This window comes from Cygnus atratus, chromosome 2, assembly GCF_013377495.2.
Source record: "Cygnus atratus isolate AKBS03 ecotype Queensland, Australia chromosome 2, CAtr_DNAZoo_HiC_assembly, whole genome shotgun sequence".
Classification (NCBI taxonomy): domain Eukaryota; kingdom Metazoa; phylum Chordata; class Aves; order Anseriformes; family Anatidae; genus Cygnus; species Cygnus atratus.
In genome coordinates this window covers 27,126,977-27,148,820 of record NC_066363.1, presented here as the reverse complement: position 1 = coordinate 27,148,820, position 21,844 = coordinate 27,126,977, and the positions used below count along the sequence as shown (strand labels likewise).

The following is a 21,844-nucleotide window of genomic DNA, read 5'->3' as shown; positions in this document are numbered from 1 at the left end:
AAAGGAAGAACACTGACCCATTGTCTCACAGTCTCTGCTTTCAGCAACTGTAACCTTCCTATGTGCGGACAGGGAGAGGGAGAAGGGCCACGTTTACGTTTTATTGGCACGGCCAAAGGGATTTCTCCAGCATCTGGCATATTTGACCCTGGGACACAAATGAAACCATCTGTTAGTGTAAAAATAACAGGAGATACGAGTTTTGACAAGAATAAATAGGTGAGTAAACCCGCAGGAAGAGTTTTGGACTAGCTTTAAAATTGCTGCAAACACAGCTAATGATCTCTCATCCAAATCTCAGCGAAGGGGAGGAAAAGCTGCTTTTCCATTAACTTTATTGCCCCTGGGCTCTGGCTCACAGGCAGAATGAAAACCATTTGCACACAAGAACAACTTTTAAATTATCCAGCAAAAGTTCCCTTAAATAAGTTAAAGCTCACTTTGGTAACTCAGGGTAACACGAAGTAGGAGGCTGTACTGGTTCCCAAACTGAGCATTACAGAATTTGTCGCATCAGGGAAAAGAAATCCCAACATCATAAGTGATGCAGCCTGGGGCCCCAACAACCATAGCTTTATCCTACAGTGCCACCAGGAGGAAAACAACAAAATGCCTCCATAAAGCGATCACAGCAACATCTCAAGAGGTTTTTGCAAATCAGATTGGAGTAACAACTCCCAGAACAACTGGCTCAGCAGCAGTAGCTGGTTGAGGATTTCTAATTCGCCTCCTAATTCATCCCACAAAATTACATTCACTTCTCACCACTGTAGCTACTTCATACTCCTCAGTCTAATTTATAACTTTACAAATTTATAAATTGTCTCATGACTGATGTTTAAACTGGATATCATGTAGGTAGGAGGCGAAGCCAGATGCTGAGCACTGCAGGGACAAATGTTCTATTTCGGTATTGGTATTTATGCTGAAGCAGGAAGCAGCTATAAAAAGGGTGTTTAAGCACCGTACCGTGGTTATAAAGCCAAGGAGCAACACTTCCCACAATCACACAATGAAAGAGAGAGAAATGATTAACTGCAGATATTAATTTCTCCTTGCAGCACCCGGCTTTGTCTGTGACCATGGCATGACCAGTAGTGCTGCATCTAGCACATTTCTGGCAATTAAGGTCAAGCCGAGGAGCACCTTCTGGAAACCCAAGCACCAGGGAAACCTGGGCTCAGCATAACAGCAGCAGCAGTGAATGAGAGTCCCCGGTCCCAGGCTACCTCCAGCACAAAGCTGGGTGGAGAACCTGCCGTGCAGGAAATGAAGCCATTGTACAGGAGCAGCTTTTCGCTGTGCTGGGTTACTCACTGGGGTGATCCAAGGCTAAGGGCTCAGGAGCCCTTAAGGAGCTCAGGAGCTTAAGTAGCTCAGGAGGAAGTGTGCAGAGAGGTGACGGAGGACAACAGCAGGATTAAAGATTTTGATCTCTGCTTTTGGATTGTATGTCGGTGTGCCAGGCATGACCCCTTCCTGGATACAACCTGGGACAGAATCTTCACACCAGGAACATCCTTTCATTAAATTCCTCCCCCATCCTTTTTTACTTTTATGCATCTTACACTGTTTTTTTGTACTTTCTTTTTCTGTAATGAGATCCCTTTTCTGCTTTCGATGGAGCACTGGCTATTAATCAAGCAGCAGCAATGGGAGGGGGCAGCGTTAACATCAGATCTAGAAGTTATTTGTGGTATAAAAATCAGCCCAACCATCGTATCAGGATCATTCTTGCCCGTAGGTGCATGTGGAGCTTTCACTGTCCCCTTACATGGCAGCAGCATACCGTGGTCTCCATCCCCACCTGTTCTCAGGTGCTCCCCTCACAACAGGTTACCCCATGGTGTGGCAAGCCCTAGTTTGGACATTTTCCTCCGTGGGTCTTTGAGTAAAGTTTTTGGATACTGCCTGTGTTTCTTTAACTGTACTTTCTTTAACCAGTTTGCTTCGTCCCTCTAACAAGGAACAGATGTATTTCTGAAACAGTAATGACATGCTAAATATCAGCATGATGGCTGAGCTGAACATCAAGGGCATGCGTTTTCTACCTTGTTGCATTTGTTTCCTGCTCTTTATGTAGTCACTTTCTAAGAATTACAAAAAGTAATTCTGAAAGTTTGGCACAGGTGCTGCAGGCAGCAAGCCTGTGTGGAGACACTTCATTGCATCCATGCATGAAAAAAATGGCTTGGATTATGTTCTCACCTTGCCCATAATTGTTTTTATGGGGATTTTAATAGCAGCTGCCTGCTGATTATCAGGTATTAGCAGCCTTTGTTACACAAAGGACCTGTGTCATTACCAGGGTTAACCTGCTAGCTCTGTATACCAAGGAAATGTGATCTCAGTTCAACAGTCAATAGGCACAATTACTGAACAGGAACGCAGAGAAAGGATCTCGCACCCATAAAAGTAACTGTTAACCAGGATACAACACCGAAAGGAGGAAGGCAAACAACCTACAGTTAGTCACTTACATTACACTGTATAAATGTCACAAACGACACAGAAGGGAAGGGAACAGTCCCTTCCCCACCTGATGGAAATAATACACAGGAACATTGAGACAAAACAGCCATCTAATTACCCTTCTGTGAAATGGGTCATAAAAGCCAGACTTCATGTAGTGTTAGTCAAAAAGATGTACAGAACTCCTACCTTGGTATCTCCTTTCCTCTGGAAGGAAAGGGGGTAAGTGAAAAGCAGGACGGGAACACAGGAATGATGAGGTGGCCAGGATGCAGCCCACCTGAGGTCCAGCAGGGTCTCTGCAGGCTGTGGAAGGAGCTGACTACAAAGCCGGGACCAGCAGGACCCAGAGGAGTTCAGGGGAAAACACGCAGCTGCCAAAACATGTCCCCACAAAGCTGACAAAACATTTTAGGGTTGTAGGAGATAACTCAGGTAGGAAGGGACCACAGAAGTCATCTGGTCCGTCCAGAAGTCCCGCTCAAACGAGTCAGCTGCACGCTTGAACCAGGTTATTCAAGCCTCTACACTCCAGCAGACAGGCAAATACCCCATAGAAGTGAGCCTCATCCCCCAAAACCTGACCATCTTGAACAGCTCAAAGCTCTTCAGGAGAGTCAGGGCATTTTGGGTGGAAAAGCCTGGGCTGTTATTAAATAGAGAATGTGCTGCCAGACAGCAGGGAGTACAAAGCTTTCCAGCCATACATGGAAACCCCATCATTAAGGCGTTCCCCTGAGGAAATGCTCCAACTGAAACAGATGTGGGAATTCAGAGACCCAGGCAGTCAGGCATAATACGAAAAGTGCAAAATCAAAAGTTTCTGTCCTCTCTTCAGTCATGGTAGAATCTCTCTGCTGCTACTACTGACTGATACATTAGCACGGGACATCCACTTTACTTGTACTAGTGTTTTCTTTCCTCACGCCCATCTTGGAGATGATACCTTTACAGTACACAATTACGCATTTAGAAATGAAAATGCTAGGTGGTCCAGCTGAAAGCATGTAATTAACTTTTGCTTAACTGCAAAATCCCGCAGGAGTAGCCAACGTTTTTGGTTCATTTACGTGTTGCAAGATCTTTCTCACTCTCCTGGGACCAGACTTAGCACACGAACATATTTAGCTAAAAGGACCACACCTTCTTTTTTTCCCCATGCTGCTAAATATTTGTAACAGTTTCCTTATTTTACAATGATGTCAGGAGTAAAATTCCTAGGTGTTATGAGAGTAGCACATGCCCTCTCCGATTTTTTAAGACTGATGAGTGTCTTATGGACTCACACTGAGCATCCAGCACGACTGCTTGCCACCAGTACACATGGATCTTCTAAAAAGCATTGCTGAAAATACACATGAAATCCAGACCCAGACTCCCTGGAAAAACATTCAGCAATAACCGTAGTGAAAATCTTTACCAGAGGACTGATCAGTACGGCCAAGACCAGCACAAACCAGAAAGCCACCAGTTTTTCAGTCATCATTGCTGAAAGCTCTTTGAACAAGCACTGGCCAAACTGTGGACTGGCATAACTGCATTTACAACAGGTTTTTTCTGAAGATGAAATAAGAAAAGGTCTGCCAGTTTTTCAGCACAATCTCCTGGAGAAAGTACTCCTAATTGTACAATGCACTAATAAGACTGAAATGCTATCTTTGTAATGATGGCTTTAAAACACGAAGGTACAGCCGATTCATGAGCCTTTCTCCCACTGGAATTGGCTTGAATTTGTGAACATTCATATCTAAGTATGGTATGGCAACTTCTACATTTAAAGACTGTGAAACTTACCTGGAATGAAATACGGCCAGTGCATTTCAATAATAGTATTTTATTATCATATAATTACTTGAAGTAATCTGAACACGATGCTTGAAATGCAGTTTTGGAAGCTGATAAAGCACATAAAACCCAAGCTAGCTGATAGGGAATTGCTTTAAAAGCAGGATGCTCTCAATTAGTTCGACAACCAATGTTCTAATCTGTGTAAACAGACTACTTATTCTCTGCTAAAAATGAGGTAACACTGACCAATAGGAACAATGACTTCATTGTTCACATTCAACCTCTGCCAGCTGCTAAACAGCAGAGGTGTACCCTTCTAAATATTTGAAACTTGATTTCAAATATGATTACCCTTCCTGTCCTTGAAACACCAGTAGATTCAGTTCCAACAGAGTCTACAGCGGAGTTTGTGAAACTTGCTGTTTTCAATGGCAAACGCTTGAGCTGCTGGTTAAGTACTGTTCTGTGCTGGGAAGATTTCAGAGCCTCGGGTGTGATCTTCCTGTGATGTACGCTTAATCCCTGCAGGCTGCTCACCTGGGCTACAAATCTAGGAAGGATATGGAGTCGAGTTTACAGCCACCTCCACCACTTTGGATAGGTGAGCCAGAGAACAGAAGTTCAACAAATGGTGTTGTACTCCCAAATTTAGCAGAACTGGGAGTTTGGAAAAAAAAATACGTAAAAATAAAAAAAATACAGACATCTATTTGTTTCGATTTCTACCAAGTACTCAGCATTTGGCCCCAAGTTAATTTTTATCTTTAATCTTACACCACAGCCCTTAACAGCCTAACGTTGCTGTGATTGCTAGATAAGAATTCAAGTGTGACAATGAAAGGAAAAAAAATCATTGTCTAAATTCTTAAAGGTGCAGGGTACTAACACACATCAATTTCTAAGTCCTTCTGATCAATTCAGAGAGGAGGAAGAGTCGAGACCTTGACTACCTAGGAGCATGCAGGACCCAGAGCTGTTGAGGAGCACTGAAAACGCAGGGTGGAACAGGACGAAAGCAGCAGACTGATCAGGTTCTTCAGGTGAGTGAAGTTACTGACAAAGCTTCTCCCCTTTCAGCGCACGAGGATTTTATCCTAGAAGTAGAAAGAAATCAAAAGATGGCAAGGTGTTGCTGGCAGCCAGAATAGAAATTCAGAAAAACAAACCAGTCTTTTTGACTTCGAGATGTCAAAAGTGATGGGTTCACACAGGCTGCAGTTTGGTTTTGTAAAACTGAAGAGCTATATCCTGCAAACTTATCTACCTACTCAAGCAAAACTTTAGTTTAAATGACAGAAAATATGCAAGCTGTTCACAACTTGTTATTTAACAAACATTCCTGAGAAACTCACAACTCCATCTCTTCGGATCTTCTTAATCTGTAACTCTTGATTTGACTCTTGCTGCAGTAGTGACTCATTTAGACAGGGCGATTTCAGAACATTTGGTAAATTACTAACTTCACTGATGACAGCGTAACGTTTTACATACAGACCTGAAGTGAACCGCAGACACCCAAAGTGTGAAAATGACAACAACCGATCTGCCAGCATGTGCTCCTCAAACGGCACTTCGCGGAGCAGGAGCTGAAGCTATTCATGGGGAAAGGAAAAAAAAAGCGAATCTTTTTAAAAGACAAATCACAACTCCAACGAAGGTAACACCTTGAGCATGCAAAAGAACTGCCGCTTTCTCATCCCAAAAGCTGCCTCACACATCTAAGTAGAAGTGGGAGGCTGGAATATGAAGTTTGGGCCAGTACCACTGCATGCTCCAGCACCCGAGGCTGCAACCTGAAGAAAATAAAGCTTATAGAAAGACATCTGGCGGAAAGGAAGGAAGGGCACATACCTCGTGGCTTGAAGTTTCACCACAAGAGTGAAGTGTTACATACAAATGGGACAGGGCTGAGGTCAACTGGGAAGAAGAGTTAAAATGAAAGTGCCTGGGTCATAGTGCAAAACCACATCTGAACTCCAGTGTTAACAACAGCGTAATTAGAAGTACTCCCTGCCACCTCCCTGCCACATACTCTTTGACTAACCAGTGTTGAGTGCCTCTATACAATTTGTTTCTGTTGGCTTTCGAGGCAGTCTTCCAGGAACAGATATATATGTATTAGAAATCTGGAAAAACGCAGTGCTGACACTACATTTCTGAATTAAATAATCACTTTTCCCTTATAAATGCCAAATACCACCCTAATGCCTAGAAGTAAGATCCCATGATCCCAAATCTATGCCAAATCACTTCATAAGTGGATCAATGAAAATGTTCACTACAGAGCTCTGATTTTCTTACATAGCTGTCAAAATAAGTCACTCACTACAAAATCTCCAGAACCTATAGGAGGTCTTCATTAAGGTGAGCCTCATTAAGGTGAAAAACTAGCAAAAAGGAGGAAAGACCATTTTGCAGTGAGTGCTAGAACGTGCAGGCCTATTTTCCATGCAGCTTACAACAACCTTCACAGTCCTAGGATATTTACTTAAATTTCTTTTGAACTCACACTAGCACAGAGAACAGAATGCCAGAAAACTCCCTTGAGCCAGTGAAGCTTTCTGTACGTGGACAGGTTTTGAGAACTTACCTTCGTTTAATGTTCTCTCACTTGTATCTTTGCAACTTCTGGTAACTTCTGGTAATCAAATCTGCAGTGCCTGTTACATATAGAAAAACAACAACAACAAAAGGGAAAAAAAAAGCAGGCAAAGCAAACCCAGTTACGAAACAGTTTTTCACTAGAGCAGTTTTTGTTCTGCCCCAGCAATAGCATCTTGCAATTTGCAGGATCTAGTTTCATCCTGACAGGTGAAAGTTATGGTAGCAGCAATAAGAGCATAACAGGTACCTGGAACTCCAGAGAGGAGTTTTTATCCTCTCTTCAACTGGCTGTTGTTTCTTAGCTAAAATGTGCCAGCTGTTGAGCACAGTCAAATTGGTTGTTTCACTTCCTGTACTTAGCAAGCGCGCACATAAAGATGCTTCCTACCTGCATACAAGGAACTTTCCTTACTGCTGAACCTTACTTGGCATAGATAGCAGAAAGTTAGGTTAGGAAGCACATTTACATCTTAACAGTTTTCTTGCGGAAGAGGTTCACTGAAAGAATAAATCCTTTAAAAAAGGCTGCGTTCCCTGTCAAATGTGGTCAATTTTGAACAGCGTTGCTTTATCTTTGAGGTATCAGCTACAGTCAAGCTCACTCAGGATGCTGTAACAACATGGAGACACTGAAAATGAGCAAAACACAGTAACAACAGTCCATTTATGTGACTCTAACACTAACAATTAATTTAATATTTAAAACAAAACTGTTTTCTACACAGCTCGCTATCTGGTAGTAATGTAAATATAATAACAGAAAACTGAGTAAGTGCAAGAAGCTTTTCAACTTTCCTGTACCCACCAAAAAAAGAACATTTTTATTCATCGAAACTGTGCTGCTACACTACTAGTGTATAGGATGGGTAAATGAAGACAGACATGCACTGTGTATGAGATAACTTATTTTATTTATTCAATTCTCAACTTTGATGCTAAAATTTGGTCAAAGGCACTTTCAAGAAGGTATTTAAGAAACAAATCTTACGGTGATCAGTCCAAACAAGTCACCTATACCTGTCATTAGGGACACAACTACCTAGAACTGCAAAAGGAAACATTCACAGGTTTTAAGTGGAACATACTGTCCAGCAGCAATATTCTTTTTTTTTTTTTAGAGGATTAACAACATTTCTGGAGTATTTTAAATACAGTATGGTAAAACAAAGCAAATTACACCTTTGGAGTTCCACAGACGTTTTTCTTGACAGAAAAAGGACAAAACAGCCTTCCCAAGCAGACCCATATTGAGGGGTCTGCTTTCATCCGTGTGTGCACTGTTTGCATCAGTAGCAGGTACATCAGAGAAATAACCCACTTGTCTCTGTTGTACAAAGATAAAAAACCCTTCTCAGACAGCAAACTGCGTGTAACAGGTCTATCAGCTACTTACTGAAAGGTACACTTCTGGAAACGTAACAGAGCAAATGGCAACACGTGAACAAAAAGTGATTTTAGTATCTACCCCCACCAAAGCAAACCAAAGTGTTCTAAAAGGCAAAAGGCATTGACACAGAGCTTCCACAAAACAAGAGACTGTGCTAACATCACCAGTGTCTAACCTCTTCAGAGCAATAAAGATTGCAAAAATTAACTGGGAGTGAAGATCAAAATTGGTCTTTTTCTGCAAGCCAAGATTACTTCTGTCCTTCAGCTAGGGACATTTATCGGAAGGCAGCCACTTGGCGTTCTCGTTCCTTCTGAACTAACACCGACTTAACACAAGGTTAAAATGGTGCTCTGTTACACTAAGTGACATCCCACATCCAAGCGCAAGCAGCTGCTTAAGAAAACCCTGCTGCTTTGTAATTTCAAGAAAACTCATTCAAAATTTTGAGATGTGCCATTTTAAACCACTACTATGGCAATGGAAGCTTTTATGTTTTATAAAGTGAAGCAATCTCAGAGAAAGCGAGCACAATGATCTGAATAGCCTGAAAGAGTCTGCTTCTGTGCTTCAGAATGGGGACCCCACCTGTAACGTAGCCTCCTTGGGCTGCTGAAATACTCAAACTCAATAAATATTTTGTCAAAGCATGAAGCCCTGAGAGTGAAATAATAAACTACTAATAGTTGTGTAATGTTATATGTGAAAATTAAACTGCTCACATTCCAATCTTCCCTCCCTAAGCTTTTGAAGAGTGAGATGCAAACCAATTGTTCTGCGAGATATCAGCTCATGATTACAACCATACACTTCAACAAAGAGCCCTCTATGAGAATCACAGAATGAAAAATCAATACTTTTTTCCAGCCTGCCCGGATATTGAAAGGAAAAATTACTGTGCAGTGCTGTCAAAAAGGCAAAGGAAATCATTTCAGAGGCCCAAGAGCGAGGACACTTTAAAACAAAGCAAGAACAAACATTTGAAGAGCAGGCGACTCTTACTTCTCCAGATAGGGTGCTGGTTTATCACAAGGTAGGATGTTCTTTGCCTCGTTCCTAAAGAAATGCAACTTGCACCTACATGCTGCTTGCTTGTTCCTTTATTTCTCCGTTCCCTCTAGCGTCCTGCATGTTTCTTGGAGGGACATTCCTGCCCTGCCCTCTAAACCCACGAGACGGTTGGGTAGCAAACAAGTATTACAACTGCTGCTGAGCAAAGACAAAGAGATTAAAGTTGGGATATTGATTTCGTTTTATAGTTTCCTTATATATTCCAGAATCTTTTAATTGCAGCTTTGAACAATGCCACTGGATTTATCAATAGCATATGGATTTCACAATGTTATTGTTTTGTGTTGCACATGGGATAAACATTTAACTCACAGAAGGAAGCATCTATCTAAAATAAAGTATCATACATTCTCCTCTGGACAAGCGTCCCTCTGACTACAGCTAACTGGAGACTTTTTCCTTTTTCTAAACAAATATATTTATAATTTTCTACTTAAGTCAGTTAACTTAAAATAAAGCTCTTGCCTCTTTCAGTATTTCAGAGAGAACCTTTCTCAGGATCAACAGATTTAACCCAACAGGAACTATTCATTTAACTAATACTTTATATATAAACCCAACCTGTATTCAGGCAGAGAAGTTGTACATAGCATTTCGATGAAGATATTTCAGTAATTGCCATTATACTGCAGAGCAATGACCAGAAAGGAAGTCATGAACTTTACTGCTGGACCACAGATAGAACCCCAATCCGTGTGCGAGAACCATCTTTGGAAAAAAAAATTCCAGTACTTTATGGTAACGTCCTCTTCAAGGAACACCCTGAAGGACAGCGGCAGTCCGTGAGGCTGTCTGCTACCAGTATGTGCCCTCTCCAAAGCAATGACTGGAGGTAATCAGGTTATGTTCAAATTCATCAATATGATGAAGGTGAAAAACGATAAAAAAGATAAAGAAATTTTGTCGACGTGTGGAATAAAGGCATGTCAAGCTTAACCCCGTCCCCTGAACTTTGCTATCAGTTGAATTTGATGAAGAGAAAACCAGGAAGTTCTATGTTAGGTACGTAAAACACAGGCTTGGCCTTTGAAAATTCTTCAATTATTAACACAATTTTGTCCCACACCAAGAAAGTGTTTTCAGTTAAGAGGCAGTTAAGAGGCAGAGATACTCATAAAGTAGTGGAGAGAGTTAATGCACTTTGAAAGATTCCTGCATTCAGGCTGGTGCACCCGAACAACGACATGCTTCAGCTTCACAAGCGTGAAGCAGGGATCACGTAACACTGCCTTTTGAAAAATACAACAAGAAACAAATACAGAAGAAATGTTAAGAATGGATGAAAAAAGTTCAGAAAAGTGAAATTAAGTACTTCAGCCAAGCAGTCAAATCAGCTTTGCTGCAGTTTTAGAACAGGACTTGTTTGTATCTGCAAAATTTTAATGAATAAGGTAACTTCACAAAGGAGAGTAATGTGAGAATCAGACAGAGATGAAGTAATTCTAACACAGGCTGAAACCAAATTATTATACGCCATTGTAGCTTTGTTAAGATACTAACCTTTCTGATTTATAGCGAAGGTGTGAAGGAAGAGAGACTTTTGTAAGGCAAAGCATCTATCCTATCCTATGAAGTTCTCAGATGAGTCATCCATTCTACCAAGTGGTAACTTGATTTAAAAAAAAAAAAAAAAAAAAAAAAGCTATGGCCAAGTATGCAAGCTCCTCACAACACCTCAGCAATCTGAATAGTAACTATTCCTAGGTACTAGCAGTAATCCAACTTCATATTGTTTTGTAGAGTAGAGACTTATAGTAAAAAAAAAAATTTAAATAATTCACAGCAGGGAATTTCATTTCTGAAATAATTCAGGAGTGAGTCACTGAGGTGTGTCTCTGTCTATTCGTATCAACCGGTCTGTTGTTAAGGCAAAGCAGATTTGAGGCTGTATTTTTACCCCTCTCCCTTCCTTGCAGGGCAAAATACACGAAGTAATTTCTAAATATTGAGAACACCAGAGAAATATTTCCATCATGAAATATTTGACTGTGCAATATCAGATTTCTAGCATTAGACCTCACCTAACAGAACATTTGGAAGGAAATAAAGAAACAAACAAAGAAAAGAAATACTGTATGATTATCTTTGAACTTGTTGACTATGTTTTTAATACAAGTTCTTCCAGAGATTAATGTACCAGAACAACCTCCTATTTCACAGCTTTAGGGCCCCAAATCTTCATGAGTAGGGCTGCAAGATCATACTATCCCAAACAGTCAGAGCCCTCACTGGACTCTGTTGTGCACAGACACTGGCTGGAAGTACTGCCAACGTGATTTTTGAAATAAGAATCACCACGAATAATTCTAGTCCACAAGCTTCATGCAGGAGATGGGGAAGACCCTTTTTCTCTGTACTGGCTTCCTTCAGTTTCCTTCAAAGTCCATTTAATTCTCAGAAATTGTTTGCTTTAGCTTTTGATTATCCTCTAGTGCTTCATTTTTGTTCTGCTCTTCTAGATGCTTTGCCGAATCAGGATTGTACCGATACAAATACCCATATGGACGGAGATGATAAATCAAATATTCCAAATGATACATAGTCATGGAGTCAACATAGTGGAATGAAACGGCTAGGTCGGAGCAGCATCCGGGACCCTAAAATACAAAACAAGTCAAAATAATCAGGAAGAATTGCAGAGCGTGCCCTGCATTAAAGATACCGTAGGAAGAATTCAAATACACACTTGACTTCAGGGGAAGAAATTCACTATCATCATTCGTGTATTTCAAAGCTTAATATTAGGCAAGCAAAATGGATTAATGAGACACATTTGTCAAAGCATCTTTCCAAAAGCACCCTTGGACAAAACCTTTTGCCTCTGTAGCCAAGCCAATGAAGAAACCAGTTGCCCTCCTTAATGCCAGAGGGCGTTCTTTCTTTTCCATATTTCACTTTTTATGTCCAGGTTTAAACAAAACGAAGCAGCATCAAGCAGGCAAAAGTATATTGTATTTATATAAGAAGCAATACATTTGCATTTATATGTGACACAATACATGCTTGTTATCGTGCTCTCAATCAACCAGAATACAAAGGCCAAATGTGTTCACGTGCACCTGTGTGTGTGCGCTCAGGCATGGCATGGTTTGCCAGTATCTAACTTTCTACATAGAGACAGCTGCTGTAATGAATCAGTTTGGAAGTATTATTTTTATTTATTTATTTAAATTTATTAATTTCATTGACATTACTAAGCATTTTGAAGAGCTAAAAGATAGCTGTTAACACATTGTTTACAAATCGTTTTTGACTAGCTCTGATTCAGCTTTGAGAGGCAATGTCTTTGATTCAGGTATTTTTTACACTTGGAAATTTCTTATCAACGTTAATCTTAGGGCAAAAAATCCTGTAACTGAGCATATGGCATACAAAGATATGCAAAAATCTAAATGAAAAACGACTGTTTTTTTTCCAGGAAAACAGTTGAAAGTGAAAGTTCAAAAGGCTGAGCTGAACAAATACTCAAGTTGGAAACTTAATTTAAGCAAAGCCAGCCAAAATTAAAGCTGTAAGATAAAATGAAGAAAAACACCCTGAAGGATGAGGAAGCATATAAAAACATAAGAAACAAATATTAGTTTTAACACACAGCTTGCAATAAACCGCACCAGCCTCCCTTCTCATTGCTCTCTGGTAGGTGGGTGGCTGGAAGAGAAGCTAGGGACACTGTCCATGGGATATGAAGGTACAAAACAGAGGAATAACTTTGCAAGGAAGGTAGTAGTGAAGACACCAGACGAACCTATTAGAAAGATTTCATCATTTCTTGCTGTCCACAGAACATAGGAAGACAGCAATAATAATTCCAGATTCACTAGCTCTTCCAGGACGTTAAGTTCTTAGCATCAAGTTTTAGTTGATGACTACTGTGTTTAACAAGTCTGAGCAGAGGTATTTCTCAGGAAGTCACAAGAAAATCTTCTTTTCTAAAATACATTTAGCTGCCATTAATATGCCAATACACACCTCGTACCATCATAAGATGTATTTCATAAAACGGTTGTCAGGTTCCTAAAGACTTACCTCTACAGCAGGGTAATAATTGTAATTCCAGTACCAGAATGTTTTTGGTAGGTATCCTCTGATTAGGAGATGTTCTGGAACGAAGGGATGAAAGGTTTCCCTGCCATTTGTATCCCTAGAATCTCCTGCTTGTACATTAATGATCTCCATGCACTTTCCTAGTGCTAGGTCTTCAATAGAGGAACTGTGAGAGCATTTGTTTGTTTTAAATGCAGTAACAAATCTCTTCAGAGCTTCTTTGCTTAGAACATACCCTGCTCCTCCACTCATGTAGCCCTGTTTCACGTAAGGCTTAAACCTTCTTCCAAAGTATATCGGTTGCTCAGGACTGTATTTTGAAAGAAGCCACCTCAGGTTGTCCAATATAACATATGTATCATCATCTGCTTTCATGAACCAATCAGCAGCATCAAAATAATGGTCATACACGTATTGAAAAGCTTTAATAGTCTTCCAGTACAGTTGGTCCCTGCCTTCTTTGGTTTCTAGGCCCACAGCTGGGAAGTCTTTATTTTCCTCAGAGCTCATAAAAAGTATTTTATTACAACGTTGGGCCCAAGTGGCCTTAACATGCCTGGCTTTCTTTTCTAGATTTTGAGGTCCAGTCATGACCCAACAAAGTATTTTCACCTTCTGATACAGTCCATCTGCAACATTTTTATTCTCATCTAAAAAAAAAAGAGGAAAATTTGAAAGCATTAGACTTGACTGAGCAGTAAAATAAATCCAAGAGCAACCCCTCCCCAAACGTTCCATTTCTAAATCAGAAGAGCCAGAGAGGAGGTCTTTCATTCCAAATGAAATTAACATTACATTTAGGAAGAAAAACAAGACTTCCCAAACCAAGAAATTAAAATTCTTCAGGTTACTTTAACTTCAGAAGATAAAGGAAAGCATAAGAGCCACATCAAAATGGGAACCTGTTCGGGAAAGTGGGACTTTAGAATGTCTTGATTTGTACACACAAACTATCAGAAGCCATCCTTTTCATGGCACTGGAAAATGAATGACAATTTAAAAACTGAGTATTTTTACCATTCCCAGTGAACACGACTGCAACAAAAAGGTCAAAAAGCTTCTCAGTTTTGTTATGTAATTTTATGCTAACCAACAGAATCTAATAAATATTTCTAAAAAAGCAATGTGGTTTTGAAGGGAAAAGCAGATGGTAAGCCAGAACAAAAGAACTTATCATAATATCAAGTTAAATCTTATTTATAAAATGTCAGAAGAAGTAAAATAGCATAGTATGCACCTACTGTTGCTGTGCTGAACAAGACAGATGTAATATAATGTTTTCCAAGGTGCCAAAGTGTTCATTTTCCTCAAAGAAACCTTTCACTTGACACATACAGAGTGATGTTAACTCATATAAAAGAACGTTCCATGGAGAGTGAGATCTGCACCACTGGTCCTAAAATATTCCTGTATAACCTTTTCAAGGCTTTCTTTGCAACAGTTTTCTGTGATTATATGCAAGGCACTCACAAATTTGTCTTACAGAGTTTGCAATTTAAATAACTTGAAATAACAAATTACTTACTAATGTCTTGTTCAGCAAATGCATTATAATGCAAGCGTTTTTTCTAATCTAAACTGCCCCAGTTCAGATACTACCTGCATGTAGGATTTGGAATGAACTCATATAATGAGATGTGTCAAATACAAAAGTATACCTTCTTTAAAAAAAAAAAGGGGGAAAAGAAAGAAAGAAAAAAGTGCAACCGAATTTCTCTGTTTTTGACTGAGAACAGCAATTTGTCTTTGGATTACCACATAATCAGCCTAGTAAACAGGGCCCAGTGACACATTGCTGCTTTTCTTCCTTTTTTCTTTTTCCTCTTTTTAGCCTCATCTGAGAGGTTAGATGAGATGTTAGAAATGGTCCAAAATTACCTTCTAAAAGCTAAAAAGCAATTTGAACGCATCTACAACACTAACAAATATATCTGCTTAACAGATCACATTTGATGTCAATGGTTCGTTTGAGAAGTTCCTACAGAGAAATTCCAAACTTCCTAAAGAAACTGCCACGTCTGGATCCAGTACTTGGACAAACAGTTAGGCTCCTAGGGGAACGGGAAAAATCACTGCTGTGATGTAACTGAAGAAAACCACCATTCAGCAGACCTTGGGAGATCAAAGTTATTTAGATGTAACCTGAACACTGGCAAAGTGAAAGAAAATGACTCATACAGAATTTTGGCAGTGAAGAAACCAACATTTTGCAGTACATGAAAAGGGAACACCCAATATAATCAGTCAGGTGTAACAAGATACCTTTGTGCTGTCCAGAGTCTGCATTGAAATTCATTTGTCCTTGCAACTGATCGTTATCCGTATCTGCTGAGTGTTGGCCGTGTGGATCATTGTGAAGAATATGAGGTTGGATTTCAACTTTTTCTTCCAGTATCATGCTAAACAGAAGATAGCATAGGAAAAATCCTATTGCAGATCCAAAACTGAAGGTTAGAACGTTCATCAAGGACTTAGAAGAGGCCATTTCCTGAAGATAATGCACTGTCCGAAACAAATGAAAAATATATTAAGCCTAAAACAGTTCGACACAGAACTGGAATCAAAAAATATAGGAAGAAATCAAGGACCAAATCTTTAAAAGTAGAAATCTTAATGCTACCTCAGATCCAGCTCCCCGGGGCTTGCACGGAAGTTTAAGTCCAAGAGCACTGCAAATATTTACATAAAACTGTACAGACATATATCTAGTGCAAAAGGCCAGCTGTGTACTATTTAGCTTAAAACTATAAAGGACAGTCAGAATAGCCAACGGAAAACATTCATTTACTTAATTACACTGATACAAAATTAATACAAGAATGTATACGTTTAAAGTGCAAGATCTTAATTATAAAGAGGTGATTTATGTTCACTTCTTTATTCTCTTGGTCTTCATAAAATTGTGCTTAAAAAAAGTAATAGCTAAATCTTACAAAACTGAAAGATGATAATCAAAGGCCATCTACAGGTCAAGATCCCATGTAGCCATGAGATGGACTTAAACCCGAGGAGTTAGTTTATTACAGGAATTCTTTCACAGATGTCAAATACAAGCAGACATTCAAGACTTATAAAGCAAATCTACTCTGATCTCAAAGCAGGGAACCTTTCCTTCCACTTTTAAAAGCGCTAAGGATAGATGTTCAGAAGAAAGAGCACGACAACATGTGAATTTTCATAAGGAAACGCTCTCTTTTGAAAGGCACTTGGCAGAAAAGGCGAGTAAGATGTATCAGCCTTAAAGCCTCTTCTACACATCAAAAAAAATGTGTATTCCAGTCATGTAAAACCTCCACTTCAGCCACACCCTTGTTTCTCAAAACCGAAAGGACTTGGCTTAGCATTTTTATAAAATTAATCGCAGCCAACATCTATGCCTATGTAAAGTGAGCTTTACACATTCAAATCAATCCTGAATTTATAATATATTAAGCACTTGCAGGCCAATTTCAGGCCATTAAGGCCTAAGGCCTTTTCATCTTTGGAAAGGGCTGAGATATTTTTTAATAGCCCATGACTAAGCTACAAAACCACAGGCAGTGAAATCCACGCTGGAGTCAAGCCAGAACCTTACAAACGAGTTGATGGCGTTCCCTCCGCTAGCATCACTCTTAGCATCACCAGTGTTGAACCCAACTGCCTTAGGTAGCGAGCCAAAAAAAGTTTGGGATTACACAAACCATCCGGATTAGCTTTAAAAGAACTCGTGCTGTCTGCACAATCTGCTGCTCTCTGCAGATCAGCAAGGCCGGCAGGAGCAAGCGTTCAGACCCTCCGCGACAATATCCTTCAGCTCTGTGGTGACACCGACAGCGCTGCAGGAAAAACAACGGCAAGGAATGGGAATTACTAGTGTGGGAGAAGAATGGGGCCCTCCTACGCAAGAACGAGGGAAGGGGATCTTGGAACGGGTCCAGGCTTCAAAGGTATGTCTGAGACACACAGACATAAAAGGGAGAAACTATTTAGGGAACAGGAACGTTACAGTGCTCCGTGACACATGTAGCGAACCCCGCTAAAAGAGTACCATCTCCTAACATCTCTTAACCTGTGCAATTTAGGTTGTTCTGAACTCATCTCCAAGTTTCCTAATACAGTAGCTCAGACCCAAAATGAGCACATATTAAAGTACTGTACATATTAAAGGTGGGACATCCCGCTAAAGAAGTTGTTGCATCCCCTCCTTGTTAATATTAGAGCAGCAATCGTATTTGAAGTTGATATCCTGCTGTCTGCAATACATTCGATCTGCAGAAGTGCACCTCATTACTACCGCTGAAGACAAACGAGCGGAGCAAAGCACCGGGATGACCCCAAACTCTAAACCTTACACGGTCCTGGTGCTGCCAAGTCTTACATCTGAGCAGAAGCAAAGCCCCCACGCACGCAGCCGACTCCAAGCAAGGTATCGGTCTTTGCCAAACGCGGCTCTCCTTCTGAAAAGCCCTGGTCAGAGACGAGCTGCAGCCACCAGCACAACTCATGTAGCCCGCACCCACTTCTCCCGCTGGCTACGAAGAGCACCTGGCAAAAAGACTGCCCCCCCGAGCCAGCTCCGCAGCAAGAACCTGCTCCAAACACCCGCTCTCATCCCCTCCCACCTCTCTCCTGATCAGAAAGCAGGGCGGGCAGAGAGCAGGTGCGCCTACTGCTAGGCTGGCACTTTCGGAGATCATCGGGTTGACTGCGCGCGGATGCATCTAGCTCATCTGAGAGGGGAGAAGCTGCAACACGCGATAGGGCTTCCCTACCGCGCTGCCACAAAAATGCAACAAAACTGGAAACACAACTTGAAGCACAAAAGAAAAATTAGGAAACTTAGAGGCTGTACCAAGCACAAAAGAAAAATTCAGAAACTTAAAGGCAGTACCAAATTCACATAATTACAACTATAGGTGTTAAGGAACTCCAGTTCTTTACTATGAAATTGCACAGTATACAATTTTTAATCGTATATTGTCATATATCACGTGTCTAGCTTTATTTCTGCTGTCTTACATGCCACTAACTTGGAAAGAAAACACAAGGGCTACTTACATCACGTACACTCCAACCCTGCCCCAGCCACAATTTAAGGAAAAGCCCGTATGCAGAAGCAGCCTATGATGCCAAAAAGCATCCGCTGTCCTAAAAATATGTTCTGTTGTTGTTCCTTGTCCCACCTATCATCACAAAGGTCCCCTTAAAATTAGCAATACAGAAAGGGAGAGCATCAGGATAAAACAATGCCTTTTTCAGCATATTTTAAAGGGGAAAAAAACCACCCATGGACACCCACACAGCGTACCTACAGCACTTTCTGGAAGTCCCCATTGTCCCACTTTGCAATGCTGTGTCTCTCTGCCATGCACTTTCGGTTATCTGCCCTAACAACTGTCAAAATTACTCTTGCTTGGAGAAAGCAAAATAAAGTCATTGGAAACAACTGCTGCTTATTAAATGATGGCATTATGTTAAATTAAAACTGCATTATATTCTTAAACATCAACAATAAATAAAAACCCTACGTGTATGGAAAATGTTAAAGCAGAAAAAAGTACGTGCAGCCCATCCGGCAATCTGAAGCTTACTTGTGGTATTCCACACGCAAGCGGGATTTCTGGGGCAAGAAGGGACAGGTGCTGAAGCAGCCCTTCAGATTTCCTAGGAAATGCCTCCAGTTACAGTTTCCAATCTAAAACAATCTGCTCCTCAGTCTATCGATTTCATGTCACCAGACTGGACCATTACACCCATGCGTGCATATCCACATCTTCACAAACTCCAACAGCAAGCAGGACAGTAATTTTTGGTTTTGCTTTTTTAAAAGTATGTTGATATTTGATACAAGCAGAGTCCTTCAATTTGCCAGCAACAATAACTGAAAGTTATAGCATTAGACTAAAACCAGGAAGTGTCTAAAAGGAAGGTCAGTTCTTACGATGATAAGCACCCCCATTCAGGCTCTGTGTTACCATTCTTCTCCACAACCAGATTTATTCGAGATTGAGAAATATGGAGAGGGAAAAGGAAAGTGCAAAACGTACCACGGCACTAAAAGTTCCCCATTTTTATTCCTATTTCTATCTTTACTTCTATTGACTTCAAAACCAGATCCTATTTAAAAAGAAAAAAAAAAAAAACCAACACACCTATAACAAAAGCCTAAATTTGTGTTTAATCTGTGCTCCGTTACTACACCACGGCAGCTTAAACAAATCTCTCTATTTACATATTCGTGCAGGTAGCTCTCTTTGCATTAGCCAGAATGACAAACGTTTTACAACTCTATCACAGCTTAACAGTCATTGTAGATTTGGCCCCAAACTCCAGTTTTGAAGTCCAAAGACTTCGGCATCCGCAACTTACAGCAGAGGTACTGTTTACACGTTAGGTGCTGGTGGACCTGGCAGCCTGCCACACGCTGCCACCTGCTACTCCCTAGCCACACACACACCTGTACACAGAGACTGCCCCAGCTAAAGTGAGAGCTCGTGCAAACACAGACGGCACCAGCTGTCTGGCCTCGTGCCACCCAACCAAGTACAGTCTCCGAAGCGGCCCCCAGATCTTACGGTCTCTCCAGAAGCTGGCCTGGACGCCCAGATCTCTCCCATTGCCCGCTCAAGGACCCTCTGATCTCACCGGTGCCGTGCCCACGCTCACAGCTCGGTCCCTGGCTCCCCAGCCTCTCACCCCGCTCACCGTGCGCCAGCCCAGCCCGATGTTCTCCACCCACGGCGCCGCAACGTGCTCACCCACACCACGTGCGCGCACTCCAGGCTCTCTGCTACCACCACTGCAGACTTGTGCTCCCAGTCCACCACGGGCATTTAGACCCTCTGTCTCCAGCCACAGAAGTCCCTATAGCTTATGGAACCGCCCCCGTTGCTGGAGCTTCAACCTCACTATGCACAGGTGAACACAGAATAAAAAGTCCTCTCATCCGGGAAAGCGGTTAGAAATGGAGCTTAATGACAGAACGGAAAGGGCTGTGGTAATATGGCACAGAGCACAGCCAGACAAGCACGCTGACCAGCCGGCGGCTGGGCCCTTTTATCCCCTTACCCATCTATTTTCCCATACTTGTTCCCCTGCAAACCACCTGGTCACCTTCCTTTGGTCCCTCCCTACGCATCCCATAAGTTCTATACAATCACAAGATGCTCTTCTCCTGGCTCCCATAACATGACCCTATACCTTGCACGCAGTAACCCCCCTAAACCCTGTAAGATGATCTAAAGACCCTTTCTGCTGACTTCTCTTGATGTCTCACACCTGGACAACAGGGTGCTGGTTCTCCTGTGACAGGGCAGGGGGCTTCCTCCCCATATGACGTTACTGGTTCTTCCCCCCTTTGCCATTGTGCCTCTGCTCCCTTGTGTTCCTGGAGATGACGCTTTTATCCCATCATCTAAAATACTGTTCTCACTCTGCTGGCTGTGCTGAGAAGGGTTAGGGTCCTTCCTTAGGAGGATCCGCAAGCAATAGAAATGTATGATACTAGAGCTTGCCCCCCAAAACCACCTTTAATATTTTTAAGCAAACTCAGACCATAAAACCTTCTGGAGTTGTTTCAGAGGAAACACATTCAACAGCGAAAGATGAATCTGGGGTTTTGCAATTCACAGCATGCAGCACAAAATGCAGATACTTCTGCACCTGCTTAATCCCAGTACCATTCCACTATCACTTTAGACTAAGATTCCATAAATTAACCATGAAAAATACGCCTAGCAGACACACACGGCTGGCTCTTCCTTGTATCCTTGACTTGGAAGCGAGTGCTGGGGCCCAGCACGCAGCAGCAGCTGTGTCCTGAGGGCTGCAGTTAGCAGTGAGCTCGATCCCTGCCACCATGCCCTCAGCAGCCACGCCAGGCACCAGAACAACCCGAGCCAAACCCCCAAAGGCACAGCTATACAGGCTGTACAGTGCCCAAGAAAGCTCCTTCTAGAAGCTTTACGTCTAAATACCCGTGTTTGTCAGATGAAGCTGTACTCAAAGCAGCTGTACGCTCCCTGCCCGCACCGAGGCTCGCTGCGAACAGCAGCAGCTTCCTGCCAACCCAGCATTTTTCTCTCCCGAAGCTGTATATTTTTAAGACACCTAAGGGCTCCAGCCCTCCCCCGAGAGCCGCTTTCCCCGGCGCAAACCCCTCGGCAGCCCCGTCCGGGCACAGCCCAGCGGCACCGCGGCGGCAGGACCCCGCTAGGAGCCACCGCACCGAGGGCGCCGCCCGCCGCCGGCCCAAGCCGCACCGCTCCAGGAAGCGCCCGGCAGCGGGCCGAGGGCCGGCCGTGAGGCCGCCAGCCCCGCTTCATCCCCCCCGCCGCCCCCCGGCCCCGCTCCCGTCCCCTCACCTCACCGGCGGGGGCCCGGCTCGCCCTCAGCCGCTGGCCCCCGCAAGCCGCCGCGCTCCGCCGCCGCCCCCATGGCACTGCCCCGCGCGTCACCCGGCCCGCCCCGGCCCTGCCCGCCGAGGGAGGCCCCGCTCCG

General features: G+C 42.3%; 2 protein-coding genes across 3 annotated transcripts in view; one reads left to right on the top strand and one right to left on the bottom strand.

The window, feature by feature from the left end:
• The window catches only part of ASNS (asparagine synthetase (glutamine-hydrolyzing)), an 853,397-nt gene that overhangs the window by 802,516 nt on the left and 29,037 nt on the right, over positions 1 to 21,844 (top strand). The gene's annotated exons all lie outside the window — the stretch shown is intronic.
• C1GALT1 (core 1 synthase, glycoprotein-N-acetylgalactosamine 3-beta-galactosyltransferase 1) lies at positions 7,759 to 21,804 on the bottom strand. 2 transcript variants are annotated; one of them, XM_035545393.2, is made up of 4 exons: positions 21,709 to 21,804; positions 15,629 to 15,868; positions 13,349 to 14,016; positions 7,759 to 11,919 (listed from the first exon to the last, which is right to left on the bottom strand). In XM_035545393.2, exons 2-4 carry the CDS (start codon positions 15,849 to 15,851, stop codon positions 11,710 to 11,712), a joined length of 1,101 nt encoding a protein of 366 aa, XP_035401286.1. In that variant the 5' UTR covers positions 15,852 to 15,868; positions 21,709 to 21,804; the 3' UTR covers positions 7,759 to 11,709. The 2 variants fall into 2 exon arrangements, with proteins under 2 accessions (XP_035401286.1, XP_050565175.1); XM_050709218.1 differs by lacking the exon at positions 21,709 to 21,804 and adding an exon at positions 17,047 to 17,168.

Coding starts and splice junctions, on each gene's coding strand:
- C1GALT1 (XM_035545393.2), bottom strand. CDS start 15,851: ATGGCCTCTTCTAAGTCCTTGATGAACGTTCTAACCTTCAGTTTTGGA. Junction 14,017..15,628: donor AGACTCTGGACAGCACAAAG/GTATCTTGTTAC, acceptor TTTTTTTTTTAG/ATGAGAATAAAAATGTTGCA. Junction 11,920..13,348: donor ATTATTACCCTGCTGTAGAG/GTAAGTCTTTAG, acceptor TTTGTATTTTAG/GGTCCCGGATGCTGCTCCGA.